This window comes from Platichthys flesus, chromosome 1 (genome assembly GCF_949316205.1).
Source record: "Platichthys flesus chromosome 1, fPlaFle2.1, whole genome shotgun sequence".
Classification (NCBI taxonomy): Eukaryota; Metazoa; Chordata; class Actinopteri; order Pleuronectiformes; family Pleuronectidae; genus Platichthys; species Platichthys flesus.
In genome coordinates, this window is record NC_084945.1 from 10,719,251 (window position 1) to 10,736,001 (window position 16,751).

The following is a 16,751-nucleotide window of genomic DNA, read 5'->3' on the forward strand; positions in this document are numbered from 1 at the left end:
TCACAAGTTGGCTGTTTCTTACCTTCGCAGGACAATTTCATTGAGTATTTGTTAAAAATCACCAAAGCGCTGACTTCAACATTTGCTTTGCAAAACAATGACACCATCAGTCACATCATCAACTGTAGCACCGGCATCATGCTCCTCTCAATAAAAAGATGCGACCTCAAGGAAAACCCAAGCCCCACAGTATGTACACTAGATCGTGTGACACACAAACAATCACACAAACACACACTGATGTCGTTGTTGGTCTGCTAGTCAGTTGATGTGGAACTTTTCCCCCTTCAAGGCTTTGTTTGAGCATGTTTTTGAGATCTATCGTACAATCGCTAGTCTGATTGGTTCCGTGATCACAGGCCAATATGTCATCAGGCACCGGACAGGCACCATCTATCAGAACAGGTAGGACTTTTTATTTCAGAATATCCCTGACAATGTATACGTCCCTTGATCTCTGTGTCTTATTCGATCTTCCTATATAATATTCACGTTTTATGTCCCTGTCGTTAGTTTCAAACCTGCAGACCTCAATGGTGCAGTGCTGGGATCAGTCAAAGATGGTGAGTTTGTCATACTCCCCTCGTATTCAGCACTTCAGTCTCAGCTGAAAGGGAACAGCAAGGTCTACACTCAGGTATGTTTGTGTCATCATCCCGTGTATGTGTGTGTCTGTACTTGTTGCCATCTACAGCCTCTTAATAAGGGGCTGCTCTCTTTCTCAGTTGTCCACATTCTCACCGAATCCTCATCCTTCTGACGACAACATCTCAGGAACTGTTTGCAGCATCTTACTCAGCAATGACGTCTCTGACATCAAGCTGGAAAACCTGACAGAGATGATAGAGGTACAGAATATTGGGTCATATGAACTATAGTGCCCCAATTTTTAAATGTAGGTAGTATGCAAAATGGAACGAAAAGGCGACATCTGTCAGGGACTAGAACAAAGTTTGAAAATGACAATAGGGGGAACTGTAATATTACCATTGTCAGTGTGATATGAAAGGTTATTCAGAGTGTAACCTCCCCACTGCCGGGCGAATTGAAGGCGAGCGTCATAGTTAGTGTTGCTAACTAACTAAATTATGGGACCTGCAGTTTATTTTTTTTAAGTTGAACCTGAATGACAGTCAGATTGACCATCAGCAGCACTAGGAGAAATCCAACCTGCGTCTGAGACTGTTAAACATCCGTTAAGATTTCACCATCTTCGGCTGGCAGGTATCAGCATAAACTCGGTAGATTCCGCTTTCGCTGTGCACGTTATTCCAACAAGAACACAGTTTTCTACTGAGGGTCATACAGAGTGTCATCGATTCAATTTTGATCATCAGTACATCTTAATATTTCCCCTTCTAACCCTATTAAGACCTTTTTTTTTAAGAAATTCTCCCCTGTGTCAAATCAAACTGACTTTCCATCTTTCATCACAGCCATCACACAATTTATTTTGTCCTGTATATGCAAATATGAAGATATTTTGTCTTACTTCAACCTCCATGAATATTTGGCTCATTTTAAAACCTTTAGTTGAAGAAAAGAAACTGTCTAATGCTCTGTCTTCATATTTTTTTATGCTATATTTCCTGGTTCCTCCAGATCTTTATGCCTCGTGCAGGTGCTTCAGCTGCGATGAACATTACTGTTGTGTTGGAGAGAAACACAAAAGCAGTGAGCAAAATCAACATCTCTGACCCGAACTTGACCATCGTCTTTGATGTTTCGCCCAGTACCAATGTGTCACTGATTCTCACCTTGTCACATGGGTCACCTCCTACCTCTGCATATTCTAACGCCACAACCATCTTGAGACCAACAGGTCAACATCAGGTTTTGATTTATAACCATGTACCCTGACGGAGTTTTGTCATTTTTACTACGTGAGAGATTTATGTGTCTGTTAAAGTCATCTGTATCTGCAACAGTAGAATAATCCTGATCCAGGTTGGTACTCTTGCAATTATACAAAACAGTTATAGACAAATTTTGTTTAGTATAATATAAATGCTCGCAAAGGTCAAAGGTCACAATGACCGCTTATCGTTGTGAATGCAATGCATCAGGAACACCTGTAGAAACTGAAATTGCACTTGGCGGTGGATAATTAAAACTGCAGGGCAGAACATCTATTTAACCATGCTTTGTATATTTGTTCTCATACGTTATTGTATATCAAATAGACAAATTGTTTTGAAGTTTTATTCATAGGTTCTTGGATTATGATGTCCTATTAAGCTTCTTTTTGCTACAGGACGCTACCGCTGGATGATTACCCCAGAGATGTTAGGGCAGACTTCTGGAATCTGGTATGTTGAAGCTGGACTCTTTAATTCCACATGGGAACCAGGCCTGTCACTGAATATATCTACTTTTACGAGCAAGTGTCTTTACTGGCACATAGCGAGGGAGATGTGGACCACAGAGGGCTGCCAGGTGAGTTTTCACATGCATAAAGTCTTAATAAATGTGGCTGTTTTACTGTGGCCCCACATGTATATGCACAGTTGCAGTGTATTTGCAGCAATTGCAAATCAGTGATGAGCTGTCGTTGTCTAAGGTGGGAGAGAAAACCACTCCAGGAAGAGTACAGTGCCTGTGTAATCACCTCACTCTGTTCGGGAGCTCCTTTTTTGTGATGCCAAACTACGTGGACATATCTCATACGGCCGAGTTGTTCGCTACTGTCTCTGAAAACTTTGTGGTGCTGGCCCTGCTGTGTGTGTTTTTCGGCCTCTACCTGGTCACTCTGCTGTGGGCCTGGTATTCTGACCGCAGGGCGCTGTCTAAGGTCAGTCTCTCCACACTGCTCTCATATCTAGTCAACTAATGTTTTTCATACTATATTATTAGTTCAAGTTTAAGTTTCGAGTCAGAGTGCAGATGTTCCATGTTCAACCAGCTAAGCTTCCAGAAACTCATCAGGTTACATGAGAAAAACAAATGCTCTCTTCTTGATTATCAGCAATTTACAAGCTTATTCAATCCCACCATTAAGCCATTATGTCATTTTTGTGAATGGTGGATTTTCTGTTTTGAAACTAAACTCTCCACTGACCAAAATACAGCAATTTCTGCCAAAACATTTGTATTCATGCCCTTAATTGTTTTATGTTTTAACTTTCAGAGAAAGATGACTCTGCTGGAGGACAACCACCCAGGAGCTCAGTACAACTACCTGATCAGTGTCCAAACTGGCCATCGCAAGAATGCTGGGACGTCTGCCAGCGTGAGAGTCTTCTTTTCATGAATAGCTCATAGAATAACAACTTTACTGAGAAACCATACGTGTTGGCTTAAAGGCCCATGCTGCTTCTTGAGGCTGGTTTGATTCAATCTGTGGATCCTTTAGATTAATGTTTTTTCTCCATTTACCTGAATATATTCGTCAATCAGAAAACCTATTTGGTTTAGTTAGAGTATTTTTATAGCTTTACAGTGACAAGCATGGTGTTCATGTGCTACATTAGCCAACAAATCTAATCCAGATGGCAAGCAGGAAGCAAACATAGACCTTGTGATGAGTGATATATAATTTTGCTTCCTTCAAGAATAGATTCATGGTTTTTCAAAAATGTGATAAGATTTCAAGAAAATCTGATCAATCAGATAAAAAATGAAGACAGAAATGTGATAATCCATGTTTTCCCAAACTGCATTACCAATCAATGATGCTTTGTGGTTTGCTTTGGTACTTATGGTTATGTCAGGTATATACAATGTATAGTTTCTGGGCTCCTCTTCACAATCCTGGTTGCTGTTGAACCTTTATGTCGTGCTCTCCTGCAGGTCACGATGAAGCTGATTGGCACAGAGGGAGAGAGTGAGACCCACCGCCTCACTGATCCCGATAAGCCCGTATTCGAGAGAGGAGCTGTCGACATGTTCCTGTTTGCCGCGCCGTTCCCACTGGGAGAATTGCAGAACCTCCGGCTGCAGCACGACAACTCTGGAGGTCACCCATCATGGTACAACACAAGCTGAGTCTAAACACACCTCAGAAGCAATTCATACATTTATCAAACTATCACTGGCACGTTACTTCTAATGAAAACAAAACTTTCTGGTAATATATTCTTTGTGTTATGTCCATGGTAAAAAGGTATATAAACAGAGTGATCATAATAGACCTCCAAACACGACACGTGTGGCACTTCTTCTGTGGCTGCTGGCTGAGCACCGACCGTGGGGACGGCATGACCAAGAAAACCTTCAACGCTGCAAAGAGCAACGAGATCACCAGCTTCAGGTCGGAGTGGTTCCACTTTCCACGGCTCACAATGAAACCAGTTCAGCTCTTGTGAAAGTTGCGGGAGTTGATCAGTGTTATTATGAGTTTCTGTTTTTCTCTATCAGCAATATCTTCCAGAGCAGAACGTCCACTGGCTTTAGGGATGAACACATCTGGGTTTCCATCGTGGATCCGCCCTCCCGGAGTCCGTTCACACGAGCCCAGAGGGTCTCATGCTGCATGAGCCTGCTCCTCTGCACCATGGCCATTAACATCGCCTTCTGGAACATTCCTATAAATGAGGACTCGCCAGTGATTCTTTCATTAGGTCAATCTCTCAAACACACGTTTCATCCAAGAGGGAAAACTTCTCTTTATGTCAATTTCATCAGGTTGTGTTTTAGGCATCTAATAATCAAAAGTCACTTGCACAACAAACCCACTATTTCATGAGAAAGTTTCTCTAATAATCCACACATACACACACATTTTAAATCTAATATAAGAAGTTTTTGGGTCTCAAAGTTTTGGATGAAAGGTTACAGAAAACACATTACATAAAACATTTTCGACCATGGAAGCATCAGTACAGCTTTGCAGTAAAAGATAAATAAAACAAGAGGGACGAGAGAATAAGAGACACATTTATAAGCACGTCATACTGAGCTTGTTGCTTTTTAGAGGTCGTAGGAGTTGAAAAGAAACACTCATAGCTCAACAAACACTTTTCCATCAACGTGCTGACTGTGTGAACACGAGTGGGTGTCTGTAACCAGTAAGCTGGACGTCAGAGAGTTTTTGTGTAGAGAAGTGACTCATCCAGCTAGGTTTTCTATCTCACTAACTCAGTCACCCACATTTAGGTGACTACAGACTGTCCACAGGAAGGAGCTGTTTAGTCATTCTCAGCAAAACCAGGAATGAAACTTAAATATCCTGGATATCAACGTGGCCATGTTGCACATTAGGAGCCAGAGTCTGTGCAGTAGAAATTACAAGATTGAACCATGTCAATCACGACTTTAAAAAATCAAAAACAAACTTACTGAAGAAATGAACACTGAAACACACATCGGTTTGACATGTCCTCCCTCAAATCACAAAAAACACCCAGAGAAAATATTATTAGTGTGTAGCGCTTGATCCTTGGCCCATCAATTAACATGGAGAAGACAGGATTTGTGACCTAAATTTCAGCCAGCCACCAGGTTGCGATTTTGCTTCACTTTTGGGGACATGTTATGTCATTTATCTTTAAATAAGTGTATCGTGTCAACATATTGGTACACAAATAGTAGAAACCTAAAAGTAAAGGTGGGACAGGTTGCATTCAAACTGCACAACATGTCCAAATCCCTGTTGATGCAGCCGTCTCGTTGATGTTGGTCTGTTTTCAGTTGCTTCAACAACTGTGTCCTTGTCTCTGTCCAGGGTCGTTGCACATCACCTGGCAGGAGCTGATGGTGGGCGTTCAGAGTGGTCTCCTCATGTTCCCAATCAATATCCTCATCATCACCATCTTCCGCAGCATCCGACCCCGCATCATTTCAACTCCTCAGAAAGACGACTGTGAGGAGAGCCTGAGACGCAGTGCGGTTACCATACCGACTATTCTCAAGGTGTGAGAGTGTTCTCAGAAATTGCATGGGACCTGTTTTGTGCATAACTCTAATGAATTGCACTCGTCGCTTTCCTTGTGAGACCAGAGACATGTTTTGCCCTCAGTTAATGATGCATCTCCTGCCACGGATATATACAGTACATGTTGCATTTGGTGTTTTGCTGTTCATCCCTCCTAGGACACAGAGGAGTTGATTTCTCTGGTGAGCAAAAGTCCGAGGAACAAGATATCAGAGACTTCCAGGCTGGAGACCACAGCTGACCTCTTATCCAGCTTGGACAGGGTCCATGAGTTCATCCAACTCATGCAAGGTATTTATTTTTTTCTTCATTTCTTTACTTTTACAGAAAAAAAACTAACTTATTCCCCTTTTGATTTGGTATGAGAAAAGGGTTGTTCTTCACTGAAATAACCAGAGCAGCATTGTTTAGGAAAATAAACCAGAATGGCAAGTGCATTCAGATTCCTTAATTGTTTAAAGGATAAGGTTGCTAATATTGTACATTTTTGTCGACACTCTCCATAAAACAACAAAACCAACACAGCCTTTCTGATTCTCTCACCTCACACATTTCTAATTTAAAAAATGTTTTTTTCAACAGACAAATGTATACTTTCCACAAAAAAATGCCTAAATCAGCTGGTCAATGTAAAACTTAGCAAATATTTGAACAAGAATAAATTGTGCATTTTCTGGGGAGAAACCTTTACATTCTAGAAATCTCCCAATTACCCAGCTGAGCAGTGAATACTTCCTTCCTACTCAAAGAAAGAATCCTCAAGTGCGAGAAGGATCACGTTGAGCAGAGAATTGTTATTACATGCTGGTTACTCTGGTGTTATCCTGTAACCCACAGGGGAGAGTGAGAGTGACCCTCACTGGGTTTACTGCAGCAAGTTCCTCCTCGCTGGTCTCTGTCATCTCCTGATGGACCTGGAAAAGCTGGATGGCAAAAACTTCCCGAGTCCAGAGGAGTACCAGCAGGCACTTAACGTCACCAACGTGCTGGTTCGCAAGGCGGAGATGGTCTTCAGCAGCCACTTGGCCTACTGGTCAGCACACAAACGCACAAAGAAACTCAAATTTCACACACTCCGATATCAGCTCGCTAAATGTGCCTGGTTTTTTTCCATCAAGATCCACAAGTTATTCCCTGGGAAATTCTTGAACATTTTATAAACACGGAAAATTCTAGCAATGTTAACCGTTTTATTTCTTGCTAGGCATTTTAAAGAAATAAACACAATTAAATTAAAGTATAGTGATTATACATTTTATTTGCCATAAGTACAGTGAACCATCGAAGAAACTTTTCAAATTTAACCCAAGGAGGGTTCAAAGAAAGTAAAAGAAGATTGCTGGGTCTGCCTCCTGATCGAGATCCAGAGCGGCGGATGAGTGGCTTCTTCCTTGACTCATACTGCATCCTTCCACCAAGTTTTGTGCTAATCCAGTAGTTTAAGAGTCATCATGCTTAGAAACGAACCAACCAACAAACAGACATGGGTGAAAACACACAATATAGTAGTATAAAGTAGAACTATTCTTTACTGTTTGTATCATCCATTTTTCTCTCGTTCTCTTCCCTCTTCCTGGACCAGCCCACCTCCTGTGAAAAAGAAGCAGAGGAGGACGGGGGGCTGCTGGCTGCCCTGGTGGTGTGTGTTCCTGGGCTGGTTCCTGCTGCTGTCCATCAGCGCAGTGTCCACCTACTTCACCCTCTTGTACGGTTTTCAGTACGGCAAAGATAAGTCCGTCAAGTGGGTCATGTCTCTGGGCCTGTCCCTCTTCCAGAGCATCTTCATACTGCAGCCGCTCAAGGTCAGTAAACTTGGGAAAACTCTGTATAATATAACCAAGCTTATGGTCATTTACATGCTGCAAAATAATGCAGTTGATTTAACAGATTTGTGTATATTGTCTTGTATTTCTTATACAGAACATTATCAGATGATTTTCTGTGTTTTGTTTACAGGTGATCGGCATCGCTGTGTTCTTTGCCCTGCTGCTCAAACCTGTATCTGTGGAGGAGACTGAGGAAGTAGAGCAAGTGCTGTTAGGTAAGAAAAAGCTTCTGCAGCTCATCTGTTACTTGAACTGTTTTTAAGCTGTACAGTCTGGTAGTCAAGTGTTGCAAGTGCTGAGCTGACAATGAAATGGAATAGATTTTAGACTGTTCTAGTGGCTTTTTGTCTCACAAGTTTTCGCCTCACACTTTGGACCTGCAAACAGACTGAGAGGCACGTGAGAAGTCACTGCTGGTGCAAGACCATAGAGTGCTTTAAAAAATCAAATCAATAGGTAAACTGACAAGCAGCCAATGTAAGGAGTTGAGTCCAGGTGTAAAAGTGTAAAATCGTGTCTCTCTATGTTTTTCATCGTCCTTTCCTGAGTTCTGGTTTTACTCCCCACAGATGTTTGGTTTTTGTTCAACCTATCTAAATGAGCATTGTGTAATGATGTAATGAGCAGGAACTGCAGCACCAAACCGACACAGTAATGGATGTCAACTCCTTTTGCTGCCATCAACTTGCATAAAATAAATCAAAGTCTAAATTTGCTTCACTATCGAGTTTTTGTAAAAATCAAAATAATAACAATATAAGACTGAAAAATGTAAAAGAATATCTAACTACAGAAGGGGGGGAGCCTCTAAATGTCATTTAACACATGAATTGTTCAGCCCCAGACGACTTGTTCATATTTCATGAAGCAGACAGATGTATCCATTGCATTTAGTTTCAGGTCGACTGCAGAGAGCACTTATGTAATGAAGCAACAGTGGAACTCTTTGCTTTGACAACTCTGTAACTAGTGACCCTTTTAGTTTTCCTCTCGTCCCAAGTGACTTCTCTCTCTCTTTCCTCAAGTGTTTTCTGTGCATCCACCCCTTCATCTTAAGAGAGGTGAAGTACTGTGAGTCTCACTGCACCGTCTCCTCCATTTCACAGAGCAACAAGACAGGGGCAGGCGCTACTCCGGCAGACACACGCTGTGAGGATGCTGCATCCTGCCGGGGGGGGGGGACGTCTCCTCCGATTGGGAACAGCTTCAACACATGGCCGCCCTCGCTTCTTAAACACTCTTTTGCACTTAATTGAAGTTTTACTTTCTAAGCATGAAATTGCATAACACATTCCGGTGTCTCGCATGTGTGCAGAATCTCCAATGCTCCGGTATGTTTTCTGAATCGGTGAGTCAGGGTAAATGTTCAGTCTTGCGTGTCAAAGTGTTGCTTCTTTCAAGTCATCTGCTCTCCATGCTGATGTACGTGTACACAAAGAATATCTCTGTTTGCCTTACTTTCAGGGCTTTGGTTTTCATGTGGATACACTTTTAATTTCATGTTAACATACACAACTGTTCGATTCAAAGAGGTGTATATGTCGACACCTGTAAAACCAGTTATAACCATAACCTGCAAATAAAAATGAAGATGACACCCCCTCCCCCAAAAGTGATGCCAAAGCCTCTTGACCCCCACCTGGTGGCTGGGGGTCATTTAAAAAAAATAAACCCTTATATTTGTTGTTGTTACAGTTAATTAGCTAATATGGATATGTATCTATGTATGAGATTCAGTAGATCCTTTTTGTGTTTATCAAATATACACACATATGTACACACAGACATGCACATTGTCCCATCTTAAACTGCTTCTGCTTTTACTTTCTCAGATATTTCTGATTTATTTATTTTTGGTCATTTTTGATTCTGTATGTACTGAATGTGGAAGCTTGAATAAATGGATATGAGCTGCAGACACCGTAGCTGATACATCTTTACACAGAACTGATGGTGATAGTTGGAATAGGGTTTTTGGTGTAATCTGGACGTATGAGTTTGTAGAGGCAGATTTACTGTCGCCGAGGATGTTATGTTTTTTTCTGTGTTTGTTTGTTAGCAGGGCTACGCAAAAAAAATACTGAAAAGATGTCACGTACATTTGTTTGAAGGGTGAGGTATTTGGAGCATAGAAGAAGTCAGGGTCGATCCAGGAATTTTATAATCACATTTGTCCTTGTAGGGTAGAGACAGCACTATTCTAGTACTGCCATCAAAATGAATATAAACAAAGTAAAAAAAAACTGCCTTTTCTCCTGGTTCTCATCAGTTTATTCAGTAGTGAAAAAGCAGCGTATGACCTATTTCACCAGGTGATGTAAGCCTCAATGTCCAACATGGCAAAAGACACACAAAACTTGTCCAATTACCAGAACGTCCCAACACGCTTGTATAAGCCAACATAGGTAAAGTAATTATTTTCTATGTTCTTTCAATGGAATAGAAACCTGAAGTGCTTTTTTCTGGTAGCTCATGACTCATGCTTGTATTAGCTCCCCTCATTTTCTTCCCCTCACCACAGGAGAACAGCTTGACCCAGTTTCAAGCCAAAGGGACTGATTCACTAATTTCTTTGTAAAAGGAAAAGATGAGGTAAAGACAACCCTACTCAGAGCCACAGATTTAGAGCCAGTGAGTCTATATGAAAATACAAGCCATGAACACCACTGTTGTAACACAAGCTCAAATTTATATATAGAAATTTATATAGAAACTTTTGTGGATATCATCTCAAAATTCTCATTTTCAAAGGCCTCAAGTTCCACATTGTGCATCACACCACGAGTCCTCCAGTACATTTTTGATTTGCCCTCCCATCTACTTGTTATGATCTCCATAAGTCTGGATGCTAACGGCTGCCACCTCCATCGCTGCTCTCAGAGGAATTCTCGATGGTGAGTTGATTTTGCATTTAAAAAAATTATTTTGCAGGTAAAATATGTCTGTGTGGTTCAGGACGATTAAGATGTATCATATATTATTGTAAATAAATTATATATGACCAAAATCCATGAATAACTGATTCCTATCATCAAAGTAAAACGGACTAATCGTCAAAGATATATAATCCACCTTATTGAAAAAGATTTGTTGTAGGTATCCCAGTAAGATTTTTTCTTGACACTGAGGACCCCTGCTGTTTACCATTTGACATTACAGTGTTATGAAAAATTGTGTAATAACTTCACCAGTTTCCAGTTCCAAATAATCTTTTATTAAATTGGTATCTTACTATACAGTGGAAAAACAAGTCAAGGTTTTTAGCATGAAAGAACAGTCCATTGTAGAAAAGACACATGAGCAGATCACAGTTCTGTAGTGTAATGAATCTCTCTACTATCCCCACCAAGAGTAACACCTATACACAACCCTTTATCTATCACCCGGCTGGAACGCTCTTCAATGCGCTTTCCAGAGATCAGTGAATCATTTTTTTCAAGGCCACCATTCATTTTCCATGCGAGGAGGGATAAGTGTGGTCAAGTTGCAGCAACAACAAATCACGTTTGCACAACAAAACGAAAATTGTCTCGGTCCTGCTTCACAGAAGGAAACACAAACCTCTGTTTTCAGTAAAGATGGGTTTTTTTCTTTTTCCATCCAATATGCAAAGTTCAACTCGACAGATTTTAAAGAATTGTTGACGGGTAAAGCAAAGTATAATCTTAACGACTGCGACTCAATGCAGGTACCTCATCCAGTCTTGATGGATAAACTCAGTACAAACTGACAAGGCCTCTGATTAGAGGTGGTCACTAAGGCAGATGCAGTGGTGCACATAAAGTATAAGACTTGCACAGACGATCACAGAGGACGACACAGACCATTAGTCTGGGGTCAATATTTGCATCTCATCAATCAGGTTGCTGTGTGACTGCTGTTGTCTGCACACATTTCCCCTGTGCATTAATTGCTTACAAAATAAGAAAGTGCAGGTGGAGGTTTATTGAAAGCGACATTCAAAAGGGCTTAAAAACATCATTTTGAGATACCTTTTTGCTGTACAGTTAAATTATCCATGTTAATAGGTCTATCTATAGTATTTAATTATTATTACAGATATTACACTGTTTTAATTCTTCACATCTGTGCCCCATCACCCATGTAACAGATGAACAGAAAAGCTTTGATATGAGTCACCATCAGTTTTTCCGGGAAGGCCCACCCTTGTTTTTTCTCTGGCATAAATAAGCCATGAAGTTTTAGAAGTACGGCGAGAAAGGAGTGTGTAAAAAAACAAAAAATGTATTTCCCCACACGACAAAACTGCACAACTGAGCAAGACAATGAAAATATGGCTTCCATCTGTCTTGATGTAATTTCCTATCTGTAAACTTTGCGGGTGTGAATGCCAGCTACCCTCCAAACTGGGATGGCCAGTCGGGCTTGTTTGACGAGTCTGAGCCAGAAGTGAGCGACACAGTGGCAGAGATCACAGGGACACAGCATGTGCAAAGCATTTGGTCAGAACCAAAACCCTGGGAAAAGCTACGATTAAAATCTAGGTTTGATCACACAGTAAAATCACACAGACAAATGGGAAAAATATAAAAGTTAGTGTGATCTTAAAATTAAAAAGGGGTCAAAAAGGGGTCAACACCAACATGGTGGTAGGAATTCTTATTATGTGTCATATGTTTAAAGATATTAAAGCATATATTCCTCGCTAGAGCCGTGAGCAGAAATTAGATTTCTGAGAAGTAACTAGGTTGAATGAACAATCACAGCCTCGGGAGCGGGTCATATTTATAGAAATGAGGTAAGAATACATGTATGTTTAATATCTGTATGAGATTAATTCGCCATGTAAGGGGAGAACTATGCAAATACAATACATAGCCCTTTTCAAATTTCCTGTTGGAGACACAGAACTCTGTGTGTGTGCGTGTGTTTGTGTGTGTTTGTGTGTTTTTATGTGTTTTTGTGTGTTTTTGTGTGTTTTTGTGTGTTTGTGTTGACCAGGGATATGGCAATTAAGTCTTCTTCTTCAGCTCCTCAAATCGTCGTGTTAAGTCATCGAAGTCGATGTCATCTGAGTTGGTGGCGTTGCCGCCGAAGGACGATGATGGGAGTGTGTCTGGAACCGAGGGGAGTTCTGGGAGAGCGTTGTTGTCAAAAAACTTAGATGACGGTCCAGGACCTGGAGAGAAATATATGGTTGAAAAACTAATTGAGAGTATAAACAAAGAATAGGGTTCTTTGCACGTGACAGAAATGTAGAACTGGTAGAATTGGCTAAAACTATTCTACCCAGTAGGTTTAGGAAATGAATTAGCTTTCTGTCTGCCAGAACTCACCTACAGCCTGGGAAGGAACAAAAGGCTTATCAGTTAGGTCATCAATCTGAAACACAGACAAATGTTTCAGGACTTCTGTCATCTTCATGTTGAAATAAAATAATTTCATAAGAGTTAGTATTGTGAACAAATTATAAATCAAATAAAATGTTTCAGAAAAAAACAAATAGTTAGAAAAGAAAAAAGGGAGCACTGCAGGGGACTTTTGAGAAACCACCACCTTCAGTAAGCGAAGCGACTGTCTGTCAGGACTGCGCTAACATAAGCTCGCTCAAAAATGCATTAACACCTTCCTCTGTTCCTTTAATCCCACCCAGAGCAACTAATAAAGTCATAGTTAGTAGTTAGGTATGAGCATCTCATGCTACTGACATCCATGCGGATGAAGTGAAAACTTGGCCTTTGCTGAGGTACAGTGCAAAAGTGTAGACGACAGGCAAAACTGAAAGAAGCTGAATGAACTGCTCTTCCCTGAGTGTTGCCCTGCCCTGTCCGTCTGTCCATCTGTGGGAACGAGAAGGGGGCATGGATGGGAAGAGTTCAGTCACTTACGGACTCGTATGTGGGGGGGAAATTGGGCAGCTGAGGCGGCTGCCCTCCTCCCATGTGGTTCTGGAAGTTGTCATAGGTTCCAACTGGAGCATTAAACGGTTCCTGGAAGAAAAAAAATACAGTCAGGTGCAAGTCTGATGGAGGCAGCCGCCAAGTGTGCACTTTTGGTTGAGAGGGATTAAAGATTTCAAACATTTTTTCAGGCCGTACGTCACAATTTGGGTGCAATGACTGTAATATTCAAGAACAGCTGTCATTTGTTCAAGGGCATGTAATTTCCAATTCCAAAAAATTTTACATTTTATAATTCAAACACGTTTTAGTCTGAAAGATATTTAGTTTAGACTTAGTTTTAATGGTGTACATCATTTGGACGTTGTGACCGTTGATACTGTGGTTTAAGCCTCTTATTGAACTCTAATGTTTTAATCACATAATAATAATAAGAAAAGAGTCTTTAAAAAGAATTCCTTACGGCTCCTTTGGGAGATGGATAGTTGAAAGCTGTTGGCATTGGCATAGGCATCGGCATGCCCATAGGCATAGCACCAGCAAAAGGCATAGCGAAACCTCCTCCACCACCACCACCACCTCCTCCTCCTCCTCCTGCTCCTCCACCTCCAAACTTCTTGTCATTGTCCACGTCAATCAGGTCTGCCTCCTCGCCAGGAGCCACCTCAGGCTGTCCAGAGACAGGAGTGAATGAGTTGTAAGTAAACACGATGTACTAATTCATTTTTGACACTGAGTGATGACTGATTCTCAAATGCTCACCCGGACCATGGCGTCAGGTTCGTACGGCACATTATAGTTCTTGGCGATCTCAATCAGGTAGCGCTCTACCAAGATCTTGGGAGGGGCCTCTACGTTCAGTTTGTGCATCAGCTAAAAACACAACAGATATTTAGTAAGCTACTGATAAAAAATTCCAGACTAAAGGTTCATGTGCTATTAAGATAACAGAAGTTACTTTATAGATACTTTAGCTCACATTTAAAACAACACACCAACAATAATCTTGAAAAGACCCATTGGCAGCTGGTGGAATATAAAAAAACCTACCCTGTCATTGACTGTGCCAATTTGGTTTGTCCTGCACAGCTTGCCGTACTCCTTGCTATATTTTGCACATAGCTGTTCAGCCACCTGCAAGAAAGATTCAGAGATAAGACTGTCAAGACAAATCTAAATAATAGACAGAACTTGTTAAATACACCTGGGATGGCTTGGATTTAGAAGCACTTACAATTTTTAGTTCAGACACTTCTGCTTGAAGACGAGGCGCTGCCCAGATGAGAGTGGACACTGCTTCCTGCAAGCCTGGATCCAGTTCCCTGATCGAGACAACAGAAACTGGCTTGACAAGGCTGAGCACTGGTGACAGGCAGATGGACTCTGTCAAAAGCCGGAGTGGAAAATTCATGTAGACTGTGCGTCAGTGCGTTGAGTACTCACTTCATTGATTGAATGAGGCCAAAGCGAGCCAGCAGCAGGTCGCAGTACAGTTCCAGGATCTCCATGGCTTCCACCAGGTAGTCCTCTCTGATGATGTGCTCCACGCGGATCCGAGCCCGCTCATCTTTTCCTGATGACAGGTAATCTGCGATCTCCTTCCTTGCCTTTTGAGCGAGCTCAGCTTTATTATAAATTTGTGAATAGGAGAGGTGGGGTGAAAAATAAACAGTGATTAGACGGGAGAATTATATCTAAGAAACAAACTTGACTTCATGCACGAATCCACTGCTCAACTGGGGGAAACGCGTGTTTGTTTCACACCCAGCCCTGGACTCACTCTTCTTTTTCTCAAGGAGTTTGAGTCGGTTGATGACCAGCCGGAGGTTCACTCTCAGCCTCTCTGCTTTGAATCCTCCTCCCAGCATAATGGTGGTGTTCTGTCTAAGAGCAGGAGAGCATGAGAAGGGCGGAAGTATTCACCCGAAACCCGACAACACAGGCCAGCTGACCTCACCTCCGATCGAGTCACTTAATCATGTGAGCATGACCAGCCCATCGCGGCACAATGACTCCGCAGATTTACTCCCAAACAAACATAAACACCGCAATACCAATGAAGTTAGCTCACTGACACTGTACAAACTACGTAGCATTACGGAAGTTAGCTTTAGCCGGGTAGATAACAAAGACACATGAGCCGTGCCACTCGAAACAATACAATCATACATGTATTATTTATCATTTTCACATTTATAATAAACCGCAACATTGTTGTGTTTGGAAGGCATTGGCCTAGCTGTAATGTTAAACCTGTTAGATAGCTTTCTGTTAGCACGTCTCTATTGTGTCATCGTTTGCACCAGCTACCTAGCTCAACGTTAGCTTCAGCGATACACTAACTGATAAAACATTGAAATAATTCGCTAGCGTCGTAGAGAGCGACCGTAACTTACCGGTAAGTGTCCGTGAATCGTCCTCACCAACTTGTTTGTTTCTGTCTGTCTCCTGTCGTCTCGGTCACTTCCGCAATGAGCTTCACTTACGTCATGGGACGTTTCTGTAAGGGGCGGATTCTTATAGTGCGTTCACGTAGCAGCGGAATAATCGGTAAAATGTGGTAAATCGTATACATGATCTGTGTCAGGGCCTGAAAATGACTCATGATCCGCAGCGTGTGAGAGAAAATCCACAATAACAACAAAATGTGTGCTATTTTTATGTTTAAATTATTTAGAACGTTAACACATTAATTACTAAACTGTCTGTTTTTAGTTAAAAAGTATGAAGTAAGCTGCTTGTGAGAGATAAACATAGAATTTGCCGCAAAAAACGATTGCAAAAAAAAGCTACTGGTGAGTGTCGAGGAATTGTTCTTATTTATTAATAAAAATAAAAAAATGAAATCTTGGATTATCCTATCATTCCAACCTCCCTTGAATGCACCAGGTTTATTTTAGTTGTGTGGCCAAACCTTAGCACTAACAACAAATGCTTCAATATCATTTGTTGTGTAGCGCTGTAGTGAATGCAAAAGTGTGTAAACACTAAATAAAAGCAAATTTGAATGTGTCTGTTTGCTGCAGAAGGTGCTTTTACCTCTTTTTGTTTAAAAATATAAAAATCCACAAAACAACTTGAATTTGTTACCCACAAAACATTAGTGAGTTGTCCTTCCTGTCGAGACTTTGAAGCGAGTGTCAGGTAATCGAGGAATATACATGTGAAGCTCGTATCGTATATTGAGTTGAT

The 16,751-nt window shown here is 41.2% G+C and overlaps 2 protein-coding genes across 3 annotated transcripts; one reads left to right on the top strand and one right to left on the bottom strand.

The window, feature by feature from the left end:
* The first annotated feature begins 4,492 nt into the window (after positions 1-4,492).
* Positions 4,493-9,743, top strand: pkd1l3 (polycystic kidney disease 1-like 3). The gene is made up of 7 exons (XM_062392985.1): positions 4,493-4,559; positions 5,663-5,850; positions 6,031-6,163; positions 6,710-6,905; positions 7,455-7,674; positions 7,829-7,913; positions 8,805-9,743. The coding sequence occupies exons 1-7, from the start codon at positions 4,493-4,495 to the stop codon at positions 8,849-8,851; spliced, it is 936 nt and encodes a 311-aa protein (XP_062248969.1). The 3' UTR covers positions 8,852-9,743.
* Positions 9,744-10,889: 1,146 nt separating this feature from the next.
* ist1 (IST1 factor associated with ESCRT-III) lies at positions 10,890-16,066 on the bottom strand. Of its 2 annotated transcripts, none has more exons than XM_062382226.1 (10): positions 15,956-16,066; positions 15,340-15,443; positions 15,003-15,183; positions 14,794-14,881; positions 14,610-14,693; positions 14,322-14,432; positions 14,023-14,229; positions 13,548-13,649; positions 12,996-13,041; positions 10,890-12,838 (listed from the first exon to the last, which is right to left on the bottom strand). In XM_062382226.1, exons 2-10 carry the CDS (start codon positions 15,425-15,427, stop codon positions 12,672-12,674), a joined length of 1,074 nt encoding a protein of 357 aa, XP_062238210.1. In that variant the 5' UTR covers positions 15,428-15,443; positions 15,956-16,066; the 3' UTR covers positions 10,890-12,671. The 2 variants fall into 2 exon arrangements, with proteins under 2 accessions (XP_062238210.1, XP_062238218.1); XM_062382234.1 differs by having other exon boundaries at positions 15,340-15,439; positions 15,956-16,046.
* Between the last annotated feature and the right edge of the window lie 685 nt (positions 16,067-16,751).

Bases quoted from the DNA above. Each gene is read 5' to 3' on its own strand.
- ist1 (XM_062382226.1), bottom strand. From the start codon at position 15,427: ATGCTGGGAGGAGGATTCAAAGCAGAGAGGCTGAGAGTGAACCTCCGG. The intron at 15,184-15,339 runs GTGAGTCCAGGG...TTTATAATAAAG, and splicing joins ACTCCTTGAGAAAAAGAAGA to CTGAGCTCGCTCAAAAGGCA. The intron at 14,882-15,002 runs GTGAGTACTCAA...TGTCTCGATCAG, and splicing joins GGCCTCATTCAATCAATGAA to GGAACTGGATCCAGGCTTGC.
- pkd1l3 (XM_062392985.1), top strand. From the start codon at position 4,493: ATGGCCATTAACATCGCCTTCTGGAACATTCCTATAAATGAGGACTCG. The intron at 6,164-6,709 runs GTATTTATTTTT...TGTAACCCACAG, and splicing joins GTTCATCCAACTCATGCAAG to GGGAGAGTGAGAGTGACCCT. The intron at 7,675-7,828 runs GTCAGTAAACTT...TTTTGTTTACAG, and splicing joins TCATACTGCAGCCGCTCAAG to GTGATCGGCATCGCTGTGTT.